The sequence below is a fragment of the Macaca thibetana genome, chromosome 2 (genome assembly GCF_024542745.1).
Source record: "Macaca thibetana thibetana isolate TM-01 chromosome 2, ASM2454274v1, whole genome shotgun sequence".
In the NCBI taxonomy this organism is placed as follows: domain Eukaryota; kingdom Metazoa; phylum Chordata; class Mammalia; order Primates; family Cercopithecidae; genus Macaca; species Macaca thibetana.
The window spans coordinates 150,816,045-150,828,705 of NC_065579.1; the positions used below are offsets into that span (position 1 = coordinate 150,816,045).

The 12,661-nt window shown below is 48.7% G+C and overlaps 1 protein-coding gene across 5 annotated transcripts in view; it reads left to right on the forward strand.

Annotated features, from left to right (window-relative positions):
- Nucleotides 1-12,661, forward strand: part of MYLK (myosin light chain kinase) — a 220,829-nt gene that overhangs the window by 108,625 nt on the left and 99,543 nt on the right. For all 5 annotated transcript variants that reach the window (XM_050781565.1, XM_050781570.1, XM_050781566.1 and 2 more), the window contains exon 11: nt 3,566-3,718. In XM_050781565.1, the coding sequence (XP_050637522.1) occupies nt 3,566-3,718 (153 nt within the window). The remainder of the gene's footprint in view (nt 1-3,565; nt 3,719-12,661) is intronic.

Genomic DNA, 12,661 nt, shown 5'->3' on the forward strand with positions numbered 1-12,661 from the left:
GAGTGCCCCCTGCTCCAGCTCTCTGCTCCCATCCCCTGGGCCCTTTGGCCGTGCCTGAATTCTCACTTCTCCCTCTGAGCCATTTATGCCTTGGACATCCCGGTGCTATGAGAAGGAAGCACAGGGCACAGAGAGAGCATGGGCACTGGGATCCTGGTCCCGACTGACTGAGGAAGTTACTACTCCTGTCTGAGCCTTGAGTTCTCCATCTGCATGGTGGGAATCATGTCGTCGTGAAATTAAGTTAGATCATTTCTATAAAGTGGATAATGAGATGCCTGACACATAGGGGCACAAGCAGTTGGATTTCTTTTCATATGGCCAAACTCATAATGGGCCCTCAATTAATGTTTCTTGAGTCAATAAATGAACAAATAAATTAATAAACTAATGAACCACTCTCGAAGTCGCTTGAGGGATCTCACCTTTTATTTAGTGGCAGGTGGTTCTGGCCTCACAGACCAGTTATTCTTTTAAAGTGATAGTCCTATAGAGACTCGCCAACTCTTTTTTTGTCAAGTAAGGTCCTTTAAAAAATCATTTGCTGTATATTATCACCCTTTTCTTTTTAAAGGACCATTTAATTTCAACAGTGTGGGAGAACTCTGACTTAAAAAGACTGAGAACAGTCCATTAAATTGATGAGATGGATCCCCCGGGAGGGTGAAAGAGGCCCTGCTGAGAGTCAGGAGACACAGGCACCGTTCACTGCTGAGTGGTCTAAGTGACCTTGGACACCTCACCCCTCAGGGTACCAGCTTCTTTATCTATCAGAAGATAGGTTGGAACAGAAGGTTTGGGATCTCAGCTCACTCTCACATCTAATAGAATAGGCTCCTTAAGAGAGCAGTGGGCCAGGTGCGGTGGCTCACGCCTGTAATCCCAGCACTTTAGGAGGCTGAGGTGGGTGGATCACCTGAGGTCAGGAGTTCAAGACCAGCCTGGCCAACATGATGAAACCCCATCTCTACTAAAAATACAAAACTTAGCCAGACATGGTGCCAGGTGCCTGTAATCCCAGCTACTCCGGAGGCTGAGGCAGGTGAATCGCTTGAACGCAGGAGCCAGAGGTTGCAGTGAGCCAAGATTATGCCATTGTATTCCAGCCTGGGTGACAAGAGCAAAATTCCATCTCAAATAAATAAGTAAGAAAGAGAGAGAGCGAACAGTGGCTTCCAGCACTTATGCACCAAATAGTCCCCAGTTGTGTCTGCGTCATTGATGTATTGCCTGCGAACCTTCCTTGTTGGTGTAGTTCACTCAGGCTTTGCTAGATGCTGTCTTTAGTGAGTGAGAGGAAGTGCCATCTAGTCTTCCTACTTGTAGTCTTCTTGGGTAGGTAAGTGAGAACTGAGGTCTGCCTTCCCTCCCAGCCCTCCGCAAAGGACAGAAGTCCTGTTGGATCAAGGAGGCAGCCTCCTTGTGGCTGGAATGCAATATGGGCATTAAGGACTAGTAACAGAGTCTAATATCAACAAACATTTTCTATAAAGGGCCAGGTAGTAGCTATTTTCAGCTTTTCAGGCCATACAGCAGCCTCTTTAACAACTCTCAACTCTGCTGTTGTGGTATAAAAGCAGCCACAGGAGGCTGGGCGCAGTGGCTCACTCCTGTAATCCCAATACTCTGGTAGACTGAGGCAGGTGGATTGCCTGAGCTCAGGAGTTTAAGACCAGCCTGGCCAATATAGCGAAACTGTCTCTACAAAAAAAAAAAAAAAAAAAAAAAGCAAAACTTAGCCAGGGTTAGCAAAACTTAGCCGCTGCACTCCAGCCTGGGTAATAAGAGTGAGACCCTATCTCAAAAAATAAAAGAATAGACATTACGTAAGCCATAGACAGTATGTGAAAGAATGAATGTGGCTATGTTGCAGTAAAACTTTATGGATACTGAAATGTGAATTTCACATAATTTTTACATGTCATGAAATATATTCCCTTTATTTTTTTTGGCCATTTAAAATATGTAAAAACTATTCTTAGCTTGCAGGCGCTACAAAAACAAGCTGCAGTTCGGATTCAGCCCAGGAACCATAGCTTGCTGTCTCCTAGTTTACATCACTCAAGACTGTTCTCTGCGACTCTTAGCGTTTCCACACCCGTTCCACTAGAGGGCGATCATGCTCAAGTTGGGTTTCCTTGGCTGCTCTGGTTTAACCCAGCCTGCGAGCTGGGAGAGCCTGATGTCTCCCAATTCTGATGTGCCCTGAGCCAATAGCTCCTTTCTGGGGCCTCCACCCCATCCTATATTTGTGGGGCCACAGTGAGTTACATTCCAGTTAAAGGAGAGCTCTCAAAAGGCTTGTCAGCACATGTTGGGACAGCAGAGACATATTGGCGGCAGTCAGAGAATGCACTCGTATTGTCAAGGAAGAGAGGTTTGGAGGGTACCACTGTGACAAAAAATAAAAACAAAGAGCAGTGCTCACTTCTCTCAGTGGCAGGATCCAGGGCCCTGCCTTTCCCAGCCCTCAGCCTCACTTTTATGAAATGCAGGAGTTTGAGAGGAATCTTTCCGAAACTCTGGTCCTATGGTGTGCTAGCCGATCTCTGCCAAACTGTCATGGAGACACGAAGTGTTGCTATGTGCAGAAGAAAACACTGCATTGCAGGGAGACAACTTCTTTGTGTCCTTTCTCCCTCCCCCACTGGCCGCCCCCGATTTTATGAAGTGCAAACCAGGACCCTGGGGCCTGGCAAGGGAAGAAACTGACAGTTGCTTCCTATATGGCAGCTGGACACATTCCTGCTCGGAGGCCAGACTCTTCAGTAATGAGATTTTTTTTTTCCTGGAAATGAAAAGTCACATCCCAGAATGATAAACTCCCAGGAACATAGAGCATTAAGGAAACCACTGAAGCTCATTGCATGCACTCCTGTCTCCATGCAGGACTTTATGTGACCTGGAACATGTCACATGGAAGGGACTCTGGAAAAAAGGAGCCGAGTCATTTTTAGTTCCCTATATTTACCTTTTCTGTGAACCCTAAAATACACCTAATTGCATAGAATAAATGCACCTAACTGCAGCATTGGGATGCAGAATTGCTTTTTGATAAATATCTACAGTGGAAAATGGAATCCTTATTTCTGGAGACATCCAGAGCTGGGCACCCCATGTTCAGCCCGGGAAAGCTCTGTTTTGCCTGAGGCTGGACTATGGGCCAGATGACCCTGTAAGATTCTCTCCAGGCTCAGAATTCTGTGAAGTTGAGGATGTGGATTTGGAGACTGTTTAACACAGAATGCCCAAAACTGTGTCCTTTTCCCCTCTACATTCTTAATTCTTCGGGATTCTCCCTTCCCAGCCCCTCCAGGCCCCGTCTTCCTCCTCCACCACACAATTACTCCCTTTCCTTCATCTCCTTAGCCCCTGGCTCTTTCTCCAGCCCATAAGCCTCTGTCCTGCTGGCTGGAGATGTGCGTGGTACATTATTAGCCCTCAATGGATCTGAGCAAGCATGACAAGCCTCAGCATCATGACAGCAGCAGCCCTGATGAGGACGGGGCTCCCGTCCCTACTGCCAGTGCTGCCTGGCCTGAGCCTTCCTGTGCTTCCTCCACAGGACAGCCCATCCAGTACGCCCACTCCACCTGCGAGGCTGGCGTGGCTGAGCTCCACATCCAGGATGCCCTGCCAGAGGACCATGGCACCTACACCTGCCTGGCTGAGAATGCCTTGGGGCAGGTGTCCTGCAGCGCCCGGGTCACCGTCCATGGTAGGAGCCTCCGGGCACTCGGGTAGAAGCACCTTTCCTGCAGACATTTCTGCTTTGGAGGAAGGGCACATTTGTAGAAAATGGTATCATGAGCCAAAATCTAGGGAGCAGAGGTGCACATGGCACTTCTTCACACCATTACCAGCGGCAGCTGCTGTAACAGAGGAGTGGCTGCTGCAGCCTCTTAGGGGCAGAGGAGAGGTTCCTTAAAAAGTGCTGCACCTGAAGGTAGGAAATGAGGGAGATGACCTCCAGGAGTTCACAGTGACAAGGGCCTGCCATCAGAGGTGGGCTATTCCTCACCCCCTCACTCCACTGGGGCCACGGAAAGATATGGGGGAAGGAGATGAGGAGTCCCTTAGCTCCAGAAGCTCCAGGTCTGGTCAGAAGAAAACCTCACACACTACAGAAAGACTTGGGAGAGCACTCACATATTCCCCGAGCAGACAGTGGCCTCACCAGTGACTCCTTGCATGCTGGGGGACCCTGGGTCACAGTGTGCATATTGAGACTTCCAGAGGGCCACAGGTTGTCCCCTTTCTGTCCCCCTTCTACTCACGGGCCCAGGCTTGTTTTTACACATCAGCAGCCTGGTCTCCAGTAATCTGATTATCATGGTCATCCATTCATCAGCCAAGCACTTAGTCCCCAGGAACTGCAGGGAGCCACAGACTCAAGACAGATCTGTCTGGGCTGTGGTATCAGCAGGCCTGGTGACAGTTCCCACAGAAGTGCTTCTTGGGTCCGGGGCTTTCAGGTAAGCCTGATCCCACCCTCACCCTGAGCCTATGCCCCCAGCTTCTGTGCATGACTGGGTCCTCTGGTGCTAGCACTGGGTGCAGCGTGACTGGCCTCCCAGCAGACAAGCAGGAGGATACATCTCTCCCTTCCCCAGGGCTCAGGCCTGTCGGGAGCATCTCCGTATTGTATGAGTAGCCACTGTCTGGGAGGCTGGCTGCAGGAGGAAGTTTCGCAGAAAAGGGAAGAGGAAGAAACATTTGTGGCTTACCGTGTTAAATACTTTCACCTCACCTCTATTCTCTCCCTGAGACCTCAGTAGCCTAGGGGACAAGGATGCTGTCCTGATTTCAGACAGAAGGCTCTGGATGTCTCAGGAAGTTAATGTAACTTGCCTAAGCGCATCACACTAGTTTGCAAAACTGACCCCTGGAGCCAACAGCCTGTGACTTTCAAGTCTGTGCTCATTCCTATGCCCTGACCTTTTTCAGAGGGCACATCCCCTGGCCCAAAGGGGAAGACTGGCCACTGTGGACTGGGCAATGTCAGTCCCTTAGGGACGAAGGAACTGGCACTGGTGCAGAATGTGGCGGACGCTGGCTCCATGAAGCTCTCTGCCGGGAGTGAGCACGCTCCCTGGGTGCTCTGACTGAAGAGGTGCCTCCGCATGGAGTTGTTACTGGGAAACTGGTCCACCCCTTCCTTCCAGGAAACCCACCACACTGGGCTCAGAGCCCAGCTCTGGCCTCTGGAAATGTGCCAGCCAGATTCTGGTTTACACACTTACCCATTTATCCTCATAGGTGTAACTTCATGACTCATTGGGAGCCAGGTGGGGAGCTCAGGAAATTGTGATAATGAGACTTCAGAGGAAACCTGAAGTGCTGAGAGCCTTGTCTCTGAGGGCCAGGGAGCAGGACTCACCTTCCACGTAGGGGCTCTTCTTGGAGGCCAGCGTGGCCCAACCCCAGAGTCTAGTAAGGAGCAGCAAGAGTCAGAATGCTACACGTAGGGCCGCGTGGCTTAGCCCTCTGTTTTCCAAGACTCTCCCTCCACAGCCGCAGCCAAGGACTAATCCAGTGTCTGTCCTGGCTTGCCTGTGTTTAGATTGGATTAGAGAGACCCAGCTGAGCTAAGAGTAGCCCGGAGGTGGGAGTCCCAGGCGAAGGATCAAGAACTCTTTAGGGCCTTCCTCCGGACTCCCGGGCCTGTGGGGGCTGGGGCCTGAAGGATCACCACCCATCAAAAAAAAAGAAAAGAAAAAAAGGCACAGAGAGGTCTCAGGCAAAAACTCTGCCAAGGAAGTTTGGATTTGCTCTGAGAAGAGGCCTGCATGGCAGAACTCCCTCCCAGCGTGGGGGATGTACTGGACTGTAAAGACCAGACAGGCTCAGATACCATAAATGGTGAACAAGGCTGAGGACGCAGCCGCACGGTCAGGCCCGGCAGCGTTTGGGCTGTCTCGGCACAGGATTGGAGCAGGGTGAGCCTGGCACAACGACACTCCTGGCGTGGTGCCCTGAGACACTCAGGAGGCTCGGGGCTGCTCCCTGCACTGTCCTCCGCTGTGGAGTTTTTCTGACTTGATTGGCAGCCCTGTTGGCTCCGGGTCCTGGACAGCATGGGCTGGGGGAGACGATCGCAGTGGAGGTGCTTCTTCCCTACTGCACTGACCGCTGCTCCACCTCTCCCTTAGCTGCCCAGGTCCAGCCCTCTCTTGCCCTTAGTGTGGCACCGGGCCATGTTGGGGAGCATGGATGTGGAGCCAGCAGCCTGGGTGTGAGTCCTGCTCTGCCACTTACTAGCCCTGCACCCTGGCGTTAGTTAGCATACCCGACCTCACCTTCCTCTTGTGTGAAATGGAGATGCTGACAGTCGCAGTACTGTGAGGATTAAGTGAATGAATGTGCAGAGTATCCCCAGAGCATAGGATAGCACATACCCTCCATAGGTATGTGCTGTGATTATGATTGTCCAGCAGAGCCCACCTTTAAACAAGATACAGTCCTTACAAATGCCAAGACTGAGGAGGGCTTTTCCCAGAGGATCCACTTTGCCACGGTATTGTTTGTTTGTTTGGCCAGGGAAAGACCATCAGAGAATCAGAGGAGGGAGGTGTCCAGCCAGACACAAGCCATAGACACACGTGCCTGCTTCCAAGGGCTCTGGCCACAAGGTGGCGCCATGCAGCAACGCATGTCCCTCCCGTTGTCTTCTCTTGGGGGTGATTGAGGGGCAGCTCTGCTGGAAGCAAGCTTATTCTGAGAGCTCAGCAGATACTGTGCCAAAGGCTGGATGCAGGGGCTCTTTCTCACCTCTCGCCTTTTGCCGAGATTTTAGAATCATCAAGATTGCTGGTGCAGCCTTCAGACATGATTTCTGCGGCCAGCCCTTCATGCTTTCTTTGCCTGCCCTCGTCAGTGACTCTCTTCTTCAAATCCCACAAACTCCCACAAATGTCACTTTCTCTGGGAAGCCTACCCTAATCACCCCAGAATGCGGTCCCTGAACACCGCGTGCTTCTAGTATTACATTTACTCATCAACAAGTCTTTACTGCATGCCTGTGTTGATCAGTGCCAGGCATTGTTCTGGGGACACTGCAGTAGACAGGACAGCTGAGGGCCCTGCCTGCAGGGTGCTTACATTCTGATGGGGATGTGGGCAGCAATCAGCACCTGGCCTCATTTTAAATGCTGGCACCTGCTGTTAACATGAGCAGGTCACAAAGGAATAATTATCAAGAGAAAAAGCCAGTGAGCAGGGTGTGTGAATCAAGGGGGTGAGAGGGTGCATCTTTAGTGCTATGAGGAAGGAAGCCTCAGAGGCGTCCATGGCCTGGGGAAAGAGAGTTCCAGGCAGGCAGTACAGCAAGTGCAAGGCCCTGAGTTGGGAGCAGGATTGGCCCGTGTCAGAGCAGCAAGACGGCAGCCTCTGGCTGCAGTAAAGTAAATGGGGAAGTGTGTTAGAAAGTGAGTTCAGAAAGGCGGGGGCACACCGTGCAGGGCCTCTGGAGGTGAGGAGAAAGCATTTTACTCCATGAAAATTCACATTCATTTTACTCTACTTGCTTGTTTAATTATCTTCCTCTCCAGACTGTAAGCTCCCTGCAGGGAGGGACCACTTCACACGGTGTGTAGAGCCAGGCCTGCCATGGGAGCAGGCATTCCCAAGATGGACAAGAGCACAGAGGTTGCTGAACCTCCCCTGCAGTGCAGGGAGTCATTCCCTAGAATTCTTCGCTTTTCTGGGGGCTCAGTGCCCATTAGGGTGTGCAGGAAATCTGCAAATTACCTTTAAGAGTCCCTCAACAGAGCTGGGTGCAGTGGCTCACGCCTGTAATCCCAGCACTTTGGGAGGCCAAGGCAGGTGGATCACTTGAGCCGAGGAGTTCTTGACCACCTTAGGCAACATGGTGACACACCATCTCCACAAAAAATACAAAAATTCACCAGGCGTGGTGGCTCATGCCTCTGGTCCCAGCTACTCAGAAGGCTGAGGCAGGAGGATTGCTTGAGCCTGCGAGGTGGAGGCTGATCACACCACTGGACTTCAGCCTGGATGACAGAGCAAGACCCTGTCTCAAAAAAAAAAGAGTCCCTCAAAAAATATTCCTTCTTTTCCCAACACAGGCTAGGGAAAAAAATTCCCCGATGATTAACGAAGCAATGAATGTCCTTCCTCCTGACCCAGCATGAGTCTAAAAGATGATTAATTCAAATCCCTGCAGAGCCCAGGAAGATCTGAAATACAGTATAGATTTCACAGTATTTGGACTGAGTCATTGCCGGGGGCTTCCTTGGGCTAGAATATTTAAAATGTTTTTCCCCCTGGAGTATCTCTGTCAAGGCTAAAATTCTTAAGTGTCTAGATTTACTAATAGCCTACTAGTTGTGCCCATTTTGACATAGTGTCTCAGCCTAATGGTTTGTTTATTTAACTGAAGGCCTGGTGGGCCTGTTAAAGGCATCTAAGGACATAAAATGTGGGTAAGTTAAAAAGATAAAAAGATGATCTCTAGAATAGATAATAAAATATAACAAACATATTTATTAGAGTATTTGTTTTGATGCAGAACTTTTAATGAAGACAACAGGCACCAGTGAAGTCAGCATTCGCTTGGCAATAAGTAGAGGCACAATTTGTTTTCAGATTAATACCAGGCACTCTGCGGGGCAGCCTGGAGCCACCTCCTTTGTCTTCCCCGGTTATGCACAGGTACTTTGGACACTATACAATCTGTCCAGTTGACATAAGGTATGGACCCTGACCTCCTTAAGCTTAAAAACACTGACAACTTCTTTTTTTTTTTTTTTTTTGAGATGGAGCCTTGCTCTGTTGCCCAGGCTAGAGTGCAGTGGCGAGATCTCGGCTCACTGCAAACTCTGCCTCCCGGGTTTACGCCATTCTCCTGCCTCAGCCTCCCGAGTAGCTGGAACTACAGGCACCCGCCACCACGCCCGGCTAGTTTTTTGTATTTTTAGTAGAGATGGACTTTCACCATGTTAGCCAGGATGGTCTCGATCTCCTGACCTCATGATCCACCCGCCTCGGCCTCCCTAAGTGCTGGGATTACAGGCGTGAGCCACTGCACCCAGCTGACAACTTCTTAAATACTTATATTGGCTACAGAGAAATATATTGAAGTAGAATAAATACGAGTTTTAACTTGCCTTTTTTATATATGTTAAGAAGCTTAGTTTATTCAAAACATCTGTCCACAAGCTTTTAACTCTACGAAGGCAAGCAATTAATTACATGTTAAAATTTATAACCAATATTTTCATTTTGTGTAGATTGAGTACAGAAATAGGTTTGTGTACCACATGGGTTCTTCGTGTTGCAGAAAGACTTCTGAGCATATACGTGTATGTTTGTGCCCATACCATAGAACTTGAGCCTCGTTTGACTAATAGGGCCCTTATAGAGCTTTATAACTCTCCACCTCCACAGCCCACAGCCAGTCATAATTACATCGAGTCCCAGATCAACAATGCTACCCAGAATCGCAGCATTGAGCTCCTAGTGGCAAAACGCGACCCATGTGATGACAGTGGAACTGAAAGTGTGGTTTCCAGGCCCGCACTGGGAGGGAACAGTGGGTGGTTTGGAGGCCATACCTTTATGTTTAGAGTGTGATTATAACTTCTAAGACAGTGAAAAGGCTGTGGTTGCAGTGATCCTTGCTTCCCAGCTAGCAACCCTATCATTACTGGTCAGAGATCTTTTTTGGGATATTATACGTCATGGTTCCTTTCATTCTTTTCCTCACACACTTCTCTTCCCATTTGCTTCTTAAGTTCTGGAAGGAAGGGAGGCCAAAAGAGAACAAGGCTATGGGAAGAAAAATCCTTTATATGCCACAAAGTAGCCATTTTGCTGACTTCAAGAAGGTTCTGTGTGGTTAGGAGACAGCTTTTTGTTTAAGGGGAATTCAGATGCCCTGGGGATTTACAGCTTGCACAAACCCCCTGGAAATGGGAAGGGGCTGCGTGGCGTGTCAGCAGGGAGAATGTAACTCCTCTGATGAATCCTCCAGAGTTGACAATCCTGGAATTTAGGGAAAGGAGGAGGCTGGTGGTGATCCCTGGACCATGCTAGATTTTGAACTCCAAATACAGGAAGGTGGGGGAACTATGCTTCCACGGTGCCCCCCCAATCGGTGATCTATTGAATTTCCATAGTATAACGGGATTTGGAGTGAATCAGAATTGCTGTTGCAATGGTATTTTGCATTGTAATAACTAAGGAATATAGCTCATGTTCACAGCCTGAGGAAAATATTTGGTAGATCTAAGATTAAGGCAAACGTGCATTGAATGCAAATTTGGATCCAGGAGCATGGGGCTTCAGAAAGTAGCACGTTGACCAGCAAATGTTGGCAGGTAGAAAAAAACACTTATAAGGAGAAATTCAGAATTTAGTTGTTTTTCCTGCTAAAACCATAGAAAGAAAAGGAAGGGCCATGGAGGGAAGACAGGAGAATTACTGTAGTGCAGAAGGAGATGCCAGATCGTGACCAGCCCCCAGGACAAAGGCAGCAGTGGGTTCCTAGCATCAGGTCCCAGAGGAGCTAAAGGCCTCGCTCCTGGTGCTGGGTTTGAAGAACAGGCTTTATTGGTTATTTTATAAGAAGAATTAGTATAAGAGATAATAAACTGCTCCTGTTTTGTGGGTGTCTAACTCTTCCTCTAAATAAGAGCTTTCCAAAACGCCATGTTGGGTATCAATTTATATTAGCATTTTTAAAGTAAAACCACTATCAATTTGTTTTTAAGAAGGAATTGTTTCAATAGGAAAAGTCTAATTGGCTAGAAAAGCTGGCTTGTTTTATTTAATTCTCATAACAACTCCACTTGACACGTCCAAATTCACTTCACAGATGAAGAAAGTGATGCTCAGGAGGTGATGGCAGCTGCCGGCAGTAGCCCAGCCCATCAGGGGCAGCACCAGGTTCCCACCCGCTTCGGCCCATGTGCTTTCTGCTTGGCTGCTCTGGGATCCTGATAGGTCATTTGTTTGATGCTTTTGCTTCACCAGAGCAATCGTTTCATGTTTAGTTTCATGACTAGGAACTGTCTTCAAAAACTTCTAATGAGTCAAAAACAGCCAAAATGGCAAGGGTGGAAAACTCCATGGGTCAATAGAATCATGAAGTGGGGAGTGCGTATATCTGTCTCTGTCTCTCATTCTCTCCCCCTTCCTTTGCGTCCCTTTCTCCCCGCTCTCTTCCTTACAGTCCCTCTTTTTCTTTTTCTGCTCTCTCACTGTTCTTCCCTTTCTCCCATTCTTGCTCTTTCTTAAGTCCTATTAACAGCTTTGGCTACATGGCATCATTTTTACTTGTCAGCAATCTGCTTTGGCTTATTCTTAGTCATTGTGCTTGTCTTTCCCGTTGGAGGACGGCCCAATCAATCTTTTTCCATTCTGTCAAAATGGGACAGTAGCAGTTTAATGACTGAGTCCGTGAGTGAATTGGCTAATACCAAGTAACAGAGCAACAGATAAATGCACTTTAGGTCCTTAATCTTAGGCAAGGAAAGCGAGGAGACTCAGCCATTTCTGCACGCCAGGAAGAAGGCCCTCTCTGGGCTCAGTCTCAGCAGAACAGCGGGAAGCACAGCTGTGGGAAAACCCAGGGTATATTTAGTGTGGCCCCATTTGAGCTGGGCAAGTCTGTCACTGGGTCCCGGCAAAGTATCCCTTGCTATTTGTGTGCCATGGCCAGTGTGTGTCCTCCCAAGACGAAGAAGGCTCGGGCTCTCTGAGACAACCTTGTCACTGGGGGCCTTTTGCCTCAGACCCTGGTCCTTAAACCAGGATGTTGCTAGAAGGAGGCTGAAGGATAAGCAGAGAGGAGTGACTCCCAGCATAATGGATAGCTCGGGACACGAATGGCAATGATGACAGAAAGCTCCTCGCAGAATTGGGATCTGCCTCTGCTCCCAGGACAGTCAAGGGAAAGCACCCAGGCCAGGACCCCGCCAGCAGCATCCCCCTCCTCGGGGGGCATCGCAGCCGCAGGACCTTAGGACAGGCGAGCTTCTTTCTCTGAGTCCCAGCTCCCTCCACTGTAAAACAGACACAGTCTGCCCAATACTTCCGAGATGTTGCGGATAACACTGAATGAGCTGTGAGCATCTTTTGGAATCCTGGAGCGCTGGGCTTTATAAGGAATCATCATCCGTGAAAGTTCTGGTTTGAGGGGCGCGTCTCACTGTAGTTCTTATCAGGTTGAATTTCCACAACCGAAGGAGTCAGTTGGGTTGGAAAAGTCAGAAAACATTGATTTTTATACTTCTTGTGTGCCATGTGTTGTTCTAGCTGTTTTACATGTTATTTTTTAATCATCTAAAACCCTGCAATATTACCATGCATTAGACTGATGATGTAGACATCATACTTTTCAGTATTATGTTACCATCAGTTTAGAGGAGAGAACACTGAGGTTTCCTTTGGGAAGCTTGCTTCAGATCACACAGCCAGGGCCATGTGTTGAGAATGCCAGTTTCCATCTGTCCCTTCGTATCTTATCTAAGTCCACATGAGAGTGAGCATAAACTGATAGAGTCTAGAGGCCAGAGATGAGCCAGAATAATTTGTTTGGCTTTGGAATGAATTGAAATACACACACACACACACACACACACACACGTGTTGCCCTTTTCACCTGGCTTGTCTCTGTTCTGCTTTAGTTTTTCTCAGT